Source organism: Anastrepha obliqua, chromosome 2, assembly GCF_027943255.1.
Source record: "Anastrepha obliqua isolate idAnaObli1 chromosome 2, idAnaObli1_1.0, whole genome shotgun sequence".
Lineage (NCBI taxonomy): Eukaryota > Metazoa > Arthropoda > Insecta > Diptera > Tephritidae > Anastrepha > Anastrepha obliqua.
In genome coordinates, this window is record NC_072893.1 from 94,004,287 (window position 1) to 94,013,755 (window position 9,469).

At 37.7% G+C, this 9,469-nt stretch overlaps 1 protein-coding gene across 1 annotated transcript; it reads right to left on the reverse strand.

The window, feature by feature from the left end:
* Window positions 1-2,483: 2,483 nt before the first annotated feature.
* LOC129238268 (uncharacterized) lies at window positions 2,484-3,096 on the reverse strand. The gene is made up of 2 exons (XM_054873307.1): window positions 3,030-3,096; window positions 2,484-2,965 (listed from the first exon to the last, which is right to left on the reverse strand). The coding sequence occupies exons 1-2, from the start codon at window positions 3,094-3,096 to the stop codon at window positions 2,484-2,486; spliced, it is 549 nt and encodes a 182-aa protein (XP_054729282.1).
* Between the last annotated feature and the right edge of the window lie 6,373 nt (window positions 3,097-9,469).

Consider the following 9,469-nt stretch of genomic DNA (forward strand, 5'->3'; position numbering starts at 1 on the left):
AAAATCGTGTAAAAAAGACCGTGTAAAAAGAGGGTTGTGTGTATATATTTAGGAATATACAATTCGGCATGAGCGGGCACATTCTAGTAGTGTTCTCTTTCATCCGAAGAAACAAAAAACAAAAACATGCTGATACAAACTTAGGCTAGGGCCATACAGATTGGTTTAAAAAATTTAGAGTTACTGCATTCGAATGAGAAGGTGGCGTTGGGTACGTGAAGCGTTAATCTTGTTAGTTAGTAGCCACACCTTGCATGTGAATTAATTTGAATTTGAAAAGGTCGAGCCAAGGAGCACCAGGAGATTTGGTGGCTCCTAAAACACTCAGGCTAAAGAGCCCATTGTATTTAAAGCTCTGGAAAGGGGGTAGATAGTCAAGGAGGAGGAGAAAAGTATCAGAGAAAGAGATAGGAAAGAATAGAGACAGAGATAGAGATAGTTAGTCCTGTGAGAATTTTCCAGATTCTTGGGCAAATCTGTAAATATCCTCCAGTTTTAGAGAACCAATATTACTCATTCTCATGACATCGGAACGCAAAATTCGTAGCCGTGCTCTAGCAAAGGCAGGACACTCACAGAGGAAGTGCTCAGTGCTATCCGCCTCCTCCAAGCATGACAGGCATACCGGGTTCTCGATGATTCCTCTTGGTGGTCATGTGCTGACTCCATCGGTTGTATCCAGTAATGATACCGACCATCAACCGAACGTCTTTCCTTCTAAGTTTTAGTATAAAGTTTGACAGTTTTCTATTCGGACTTGTCACAAAACACTGTGCAGTTCTGTAGCGTTCCAGACCGGACCATCGCTCTTTATGTAGATTGCCTACATAATCGCTGATCCAATTCTTGATTCTTGCGGGACTGATTCCGATTATTGGCTCTGGCCCCTGTGGGGGCACCGCTGATCCACGGTTGGTCAATTCGTCGGCAATTTCATTTCCTTGAACACCGGAGTGTCCCGGAACCCATATAAGTACAAGCCTGTTTTGTCTTGCGACAGAATTAAGCTTCTTCTTACATTCTTGAACAATTTTTGAGGTTTGCTTCGCGTTCTCCAGGGCCCTCAATGCAGCCTGACTGTCACTGAAGACTCCAATCTGTTTCCCGCTCCATCTCCTCTCGATTATCCATTCGGCTACTTTTAGGATGGCAAAAACTTCTGTTTGGAAAGCAGTTGCCATTCCTCCCATAGCATAGTGGTACTTATTACTATCGCTTAAGTACCATCCGGCTCCAGACCCTATTTCATTCTTGGACCCTATTCCGTCAAACCTCCCTGCATGCATTCTGTATTGCTCCATTGCTCACGCAATGGAAATCTGACATCAAATTTCCTTCCAAATGAAACTGTGGGTATCAGGTCGTCTTTAGGTGCCTAAAACAGTGGATACTGTTCAGATAGCAACTTAAAGATTTCTCTGTGTCCCGAAGTTCCATCTTCGTGCCAGAAACCATATTTATGGAGTCTACACATTGCTTTTATTGCTTCCTGTTGTATCTTAAGATCCAAGGGGAGCAAATCAAGCATAGCATTTGGGGCATCACCAGAGGTTGTACTCATGGCACGCGTGATGCATAAACATACACTTCTTTGCAGCCTGTATAGTTCCCGGATTGTGGACTTAACCATGTTCCGTCGCCACCAGACCACAGAAGAGTAAGTGATGATTGGTCTGATAAGTGCGGTGTATATCCATAGGACCACAGCAGGTTTCAGACCCCAGGTTTTGCCAAAGGCTCTACGGTATTGCTGAAAAATCTTCAATGCACGATTCACCTTCAGTGATACCTTTCAGTGTTGGAAGACTGAGTCCATCCAATTTCCGTTTTCTCGTAAACAAGACTATGGTTGTTTTGTTCGGATTAACGGAAAGACCTTGTCTCATGCACCAGTCATCGATTTTGTCAAGAATCCTCTGCACTTTCGTGCAAAGCCTCCTTAAGGATTTATCCGATGTTAGCGCACAGAAGTCATCCGTATATGCTTGGACGTGAAAACCGAGTTCCCGCATCTCCACTAATAGAGAGTCTACGACGAAGCACCACAGCAGCGGAGAAAGAACACCCTGACTGTGATTTGTTCGTCACTGCTCCCACCAACGGTTAACAGCCTCCCAGAGAGCATGGAATATATTAATTTTATAATGGCTTGATTAACTCCATGTCGTTCGGCGGAAGAACATATCGAGCCGAAAGTGGCATTATCAAAAGCCCCCTCAATGTCCACGAACACACCCATTGCATGTACTCGTAAGTTTTAGATACGTTCTTTGTTCATAGACAGCAAAAGCATACAGAAGGTATGTGCCGCGGTGTTACTTTATCAGTATTATTATGCTAGAAAATAACTAACAAGAGCAAAAGAATAATAATTTGGACACATCGTACTTTAATTTAATATCGTCACTCAATGGCATTGCAAAGCTTCTCATACATGTATATGTATTGTATGTATGTACGTATGTATGTATGTAGGTGCACTTCTAACCGATGCTATGCGCAATTTTCTTAAAATAACGTTTTGGCTTCTTAACCAGTTGTCGTCGGAGTATGCGTTTGATTTTGCGCCAAGGGCGCTTTTTGGACCGTTCATCTGCATCGTCCAAATCGTCCATATAGTCTGCATCTCCAGCATTTTCTTTGTACATATTAATCATCGAAGTATTCCCATCTTCACTCTCTACCAATTGTAATTTGCCACTATCAAAGAGCTGTTGCACTTGTGTTTTGCTAAGTTCAACGAGTGTATAACCATTGTGGTCGAATCCGGTTGCATCTGCACTGCCTTCGCTCTCGTCATCATCTGCCTCTTCCTCTGAGAACATTTCAGTTGCAGCATTAAGCGATGTTCTTGTAAGACGCATAACGACTACTGGTTTTTGTGAAGTCTCCCCCTCAACGAAAGGACATTTTGGCTTGAGATTTGCATCGTTCATGAAAGCAATGCGTGAAATGGTGGAGGTTTCTAGTTCGATGGTATGCGTTTTTATTTAACAAAGTTGCTTACATTTTTTTATTTATTTACTTACTTCCTACAGCCAAGCAGCTCAGCAGGCTGATTAAAAATAAAGCTATACTGAAATTCCTTTGGTGCATGGCTATTGATACACTTTCTTTTCAAATTGATTGAAATTAACAGCCAGCTACTCGTGCTGTGTTCTATTCGCCTTCATTAATCTTTTTCAAATAAATGTAGCTTGGAAGCTGAGAGAAATTTATAGAAGTATTTTCGATGACTTTTGTTTCAGCTTTCGCAAATCATCTTACTTGCGGGCAATTGAAGTGCCTCTTGTGTTCAGGCTGAAGTAATTACACGTACACACATAATTCTGCCACTGCTAACCGTTATTTGTCGTTGTGCATGTAAAATTATTTCGTTAATGTGTAGGCTGGCGTCGTTGAAGCGTTTCAATAATTGAAATGGATCGATCGATCGCTTATCAAACCAATAAATGTTTTTGGTATGTAAATAAGTTCGCCTATTGACCCAAATACAAGAACTCATACAATAAGAAAAGTTATTGCAATAAATGTGTGGATACAAGGCTAGTAACTGTGTACGATTGGAGATAAACTAAGATACACTAATTATACTTATTGCGTTTGTATGTGTGTATTATATCGATAGACTATAACTAATATTTGATTTTAAAAATAATAAAACCCATACTAGAAAAAACTGCACAATTTGTAGAAAAAAAATTGAAACTAGGAATTATTTTACAAACCGGACTATTTAGGCAAAAGTTTTCCAACACTTCGATTTGGCATGATTTTTTTCTATTTGTTTATTTGTTTCAAAAAAGTTAATAAACTGCAATGGTTTTTACTGACTAAAACGATATACTTAGAACTTAGGACGGAGGGATAGAAGTGGAGGAATGTAGGGAAGAAAGGGCATATTTAAGGAAACCTTTTGAATATGCTCAATTCTAATAATGAGGTCTCCAGACGAATGCAGCATATACAAGCTTTGGACGAACAAAAGATGTGTAGAACTATTTCGACGAACAAAGCCCAACGCAGCATTTGATTTATATATGATAAAATTGATATACATAATTATTAAATATAAAAGAGACAAAGATTACACCAAGGTCTTTGATCTCGTCAACAGACTGAAGGGGAGTACCAAAGATACTGTATCTAACTACGTTACGTAACAGTTCTTCATATTGCGATGTAGGTGAGAACGACAACATCATACATACAATGTAGATGCTTTCCATTTCAATTCAACCGGGCTATTCGGGTCATGTTCTTCGATTTCGATGTAAATCAAATATGTTGCTCTCTGGTCAAAATAATGAGACACGTATTTTTTTGTTCGCCCGAAAAAAATTTTTTTCAAGAGTTATCGGCAATTTTGTTTTTCGGCTCAAAATCGATTTTTTTTAATTAGATATATAAGAAAAAATTTTTTTTTAATGTCCATAACTTAGTCAAAAATGAACCGATTTTAATAATTCTGAGTTCAAAATGATCGTCATTACTTACACGAGCGACTTCATGTAGAAACAATTGCAAAAAAGTAGTTGAAAATTTTTAATTTAGCACTTCAATTGAGCTGAATGCCCAGTAGCTAAAATGAGTTGTTTTTGAGTAATGAATTTTTGAGTAAAAAACCTGTTTCGCACTTTTTGTTTTTTGCAAAATAAAAAAATTTCAACTACTTTTTTGCAATTGTTTCTACATGAAGTCGCTCGTGTAAGTAATGACGATCATTTTGAACTCAGAATCATTAAAATCGGTTCATTTTTGATTAAGTTATGAGCATTTAAAAAAAAATTCTTATATAATGAAAAAAAAAATCGATTTTGAGCCGAAGAACAAAATTGCCGATAAATCTTGAAAAAAAAAATTTTCGGGCGAACAAAAAAATCCGTGTCTCATTATTTTGACCAGAGAGCAACATATTTGAGTTACATCGAAATCGAAGAAAATGTCCCGAACAGCCCGGTTGAATTGAAATGGAAAGCATCTGTATTGATCTCTAATTGAATTCTAAAAACATGTGCTGAACATGAGTAAGAATCTAGAAAACGAAAAACAGCTGTCTATATCATTAATAAAAAGAACAACGAGTAAAGGTACTAAGATATTCCCCTGAGGTAGGCAATAAATGAAATCGAAGAAACGCCCTCGATTGAGATCACCCTGCACCTATTATTGGCTTAATGGCTACGTCAATAAGCAAAACTGGCATATTTAGGTTGAAGAGCAACTCGAAGCCATTCAAGAATAGCCATTACATCCATTGAAAATAACTGCTTGGTCAGCCTATCGACCCAAAGGCTTCAAAGAGGCTGGCGCCAATGTAACAGTGAATGGCGAATCCTATAGCGTCATGACAAACGACTTTTGATGCCGAAAATTGAAGACAGTAATCTCCACAATATTTGGTTACAACAAGACGGCGCCAGTGCTACTTGCCATACAGCCCGTGAAACAATGGATTTTCTGCGTCGTCGTTTCGGTGAACAATTTGTCGCTCGTCTCGGACCAGTTGATCGGCCCTAAGATCGTGTGGTATCACACTTTTGGTCTTTTATTTGTGGGGGTACGTAAAGTCTAAATAGAAAATTAAAATAAAGTCAAAATGCGTTGTAGATAAACAAGCTTCGATTGAGGCATTGGAAGCCAACATTACTGAAAGTTATTCACGAGGCACTGATCGAAGTCCTCCAGCGAGTCATTCAAAAATGCTGTTTACAGATGAACGAATTACGGCGCAGTTGCGGCCAACATTTGAAAAGGATTATCTTTAAAAAATAAATGTCATGAATGGTTCTACACAAAAATAATAAAGAAAAAATTCCACATCTACTCTAATTTAATTACCCTTTACAATCCATTTGGAGCCCAGATAAAAACGTGTCAATGCAGTATTCACTAAAGACTGCTAGGTTGGTACGCGTAGACTGTCCAGCGACAAAGCCATACTGGGTTTGCGTGGCGGAAAAAAACGACAGACGTCTTCGAAAATTATTAATATTTTTATCAATTTATTTATTATTTTTTTATTATTATTATTATATTATTAAATTTGTTTATCAAAACTTTCAGAATTTCGTGACTTTTACTCGGAGACTCATTTTGAACAATGCATATGGTTGTGTCCAAACAGTGCAACTAGCTGAGGCAATTACAATTTAAATTATGTCTTTCAGTTAGCATAATTAGTATTTACCAGCTGAAAGCATATCGAGTTTTGTTTCTGAAAATTCGTTTTTGTGGAACATGGGGAAACGTGAATTTTATTGGTTTATAATGGATATGGTTTATTATGGATTGGCGGATTTACAACACACAAATAGGAGGAGGAACTCGGCCAAACACTCAAAAAGGGTGTACGCGCCAATTATATATATCTATATATATAAAAATTCAGCCGTTTTTCGCGTTGTGATGAACTTTACGGAGAATGGCTAAACCGATTTTAACCAAACTTTGCCACATTAAAGAGACACATGTGGAGAAGGTTTGTGTTTTGAAATTTTAAGAATCGGATACCAGGGTCTCGAGAAATAGGCCAAAACGTGGACCCGGGTAACCCTAGGATGTGTTTGTACAATATGGGTAGCAAATGGAAGCTGTTGATGATTTCTATAGTATAGAGTATTAGAGTATTTTTCATACCGTTCCGTGACTAGGGTCTCGAGATATAGGCCAAAACGTGGACCCGCCGTGTCTTTGCACCGAATTAAACCAAACTTACACACATTGTTAAGTAAGTATTGAAAATGGGTTTCGTAAAGTTTGGTTGTAATTCGGAGCACTGGCAACGCGTACAGCGTTCTTTTGAACCAGCCATAATGTCGTTTACTTTTTTAACGCTTGGGGCGGAACTGAACTGTCAAATTGACAGTGTGAGTTACAATGTGTCAATATTTCTTTCTGGTTTGGACGCCATAAGGAGAAGGCGTAAGTGCAAAGTGTAAACATTTTTTGTGAATTTTTTGGGGTGGATTTTGGAACAGTGAATAATTTCTTACGAAATTTGAGAATTTAATATGAAATCCGAATGTTCAAATGAAATTATGTTTTGTGGATTTATTTTTTCGGTTCATATGCGATAAGCTACGATACACCATGAGTGAAAAAAATGGTAAAAAAAAATTAAAAAACAAAAGAAATTTTTAAAGGATGCAAAAGAAGAGCACGAAAAATGCGTAACTTTGATGAAAAAATTAATAGTCTTATCATGCAAATTGTCAACAATTTTCAGAAGAAAAGAGATGATTTATGAAAATCACAACAAAATAAAATAATCCTGACCATGCGGACTTGGGCTTTTAAACACATATGCATCGAAAATATACTCCACAAAATTAAAAAAGAAACTTGTTTTAAAATCTCAGAATACCATAATTACAATGCCAAGACAATCACGTAATCATATTGGTCGTTCGACAAATAATAATAGGCGCATGAGAAATGCCCGGAATAACGCGACATCAGAAGAACGTCAAGAACAAAATGAAGTAGTCAAACGATTGATGAATAATGTTATCCAAGCAACTATTTTAATTAGCAAATTCAAGAATGAAGACGTTCTAATACCAAGAATTCCAATGATTCCACCTGCATTGCCATTTGAATTCAAGCGTTTGCAACTGCCCATTCGTTTAGCATTTGCAATAACTATCAATAAATCACAAGGGCAAACTTTAGAAATATGCGGGATGAATTTAGAAGAACCAGTATTCACCCATGGCCAACTATACGTTGGCTGTTCACGTGTTGGGAAGCCAACAACATTATATATTTACTTAAAAACAAATAGAAAAACAAAAAATATTGTTTATGCCAAAGCGCTTGAGTAAAGAATAAAGAAATAAATAATATGAAAACCATATCTATTCTATTTTAGTGTGCCCAGCGAACCGGGCCGGGTTTGCTAGTATATAAATATAATGGATATGTTGAATTTGCCGAGTTAGTAAATTGAGTTTTTATTGTGGCCACCTTTGTTTCGAAAAAAGAGGGATAATTTGGATATTCAATTTTCAATTCAATTTATTTGATTTGTTTTGTACATAGTAAGACAAAGTCTTGTGGTAGTACATCTTCTTATAATTCTAGAATACGAGGATGGTATACACAAAAATGCTGCTTAAATTTTAAAACTATTTTATCTATTAAAGTTATTGACGAAAACTTAGAATAGTAAGTGAGAAAAAGAGAAAGATGGTGGGAATGGGAGGAGGGAAGGGGAAATAAAGGTTAGAAGTAGTTAGAAACTGTAGTGTAAGTCGGAACAATCAGATTCAATGTTCGTGTGCACTGGCATCCTTTAATGTTTTTATATAGGTACGAGGGGTGCCTTTTATATTTCGGGATTAGAGAACAAAAACAAATTTTAATCATCGAAAATCACTTTATTGTTTTTCAAAATATTGTTCATCTATACACTTTTGCATGCGTTTGAACCAAGTGTCGAAGCACTTTTGCCACTCTGAATGAGGTACCTCCAAAACATGCATTCTGAATGCCGCAACCGCTTCTTCAGGTGTCGAAAAACGTTGATCTCTCAGTTTGTTTTTTACGTACGGGAATAAAAAGAAGTCATTCGGTGCCAAGTCAGGACTATACGGCGGATCACCCATTAATTCGATGTTTTGGGTGCTCAAAAATGCAGTTGTTCGAGCCGATGTGTGAGAGCTCGCATTGTCCTGGTGAAGAGTGATCCGTCTTTGGCGATTGGTTTTCCTAATTTCTTGAAAGACAACTGGCAAACAAATGGTTGTGTACCACTCAGAATTTACTGTTCTGCGTTTTTCCGAAAAAACAGGCGACCATTTGCTTGAAAGTGCCACGTGCGCGAACAACTTTTGTTGGATTTGGCTCATCTTGATACACCCATACAGTCGACTGCTGTTTACTTTCGGGCTCATACGCGTAAATCCATGATTCATCACCTGTCACGATGCCATAGACGTGTTTCGAAGCCACGCGATCGTATTTTTGGGCATTTCCTTCGACCAATCGACACGAGCCTTTTTTTGAGCGATTGACAAATTGTGTGGGATCCAACGCGAACAAATTTTTTTGACAGTCAAATGTTTATGCAATATTGAATGTATGCTGGTCGCACTAATGCCTAAGATTGTCTCAATCTCACCATAGGTCACATGACGATCTTGCAATATCAGTTCGCGCACAGCATCAATGGTTTTCGGAACAACAACTGATTTTGGACGACCCTCACGAAACTCGTCTTGGAGTGAACTACGACCACGATTGAATTCACCATACCATCGATAAACACTGGTCCTTGATGGAGCTTCATCGCCAAAAATGAATTAAGTTCATCCATGCAATGTTGCTGAGTTAATCCACGTCGAAAGTTGTAAAAAATAATCGCTCGAAAATGTTCACGATTTAATTCCATTTTTGGATCGAGATGAATCTTTTAAGTTACTGTAAACAACACAAATAGCGCTAGTATTTCAAAACATTCTGAGTA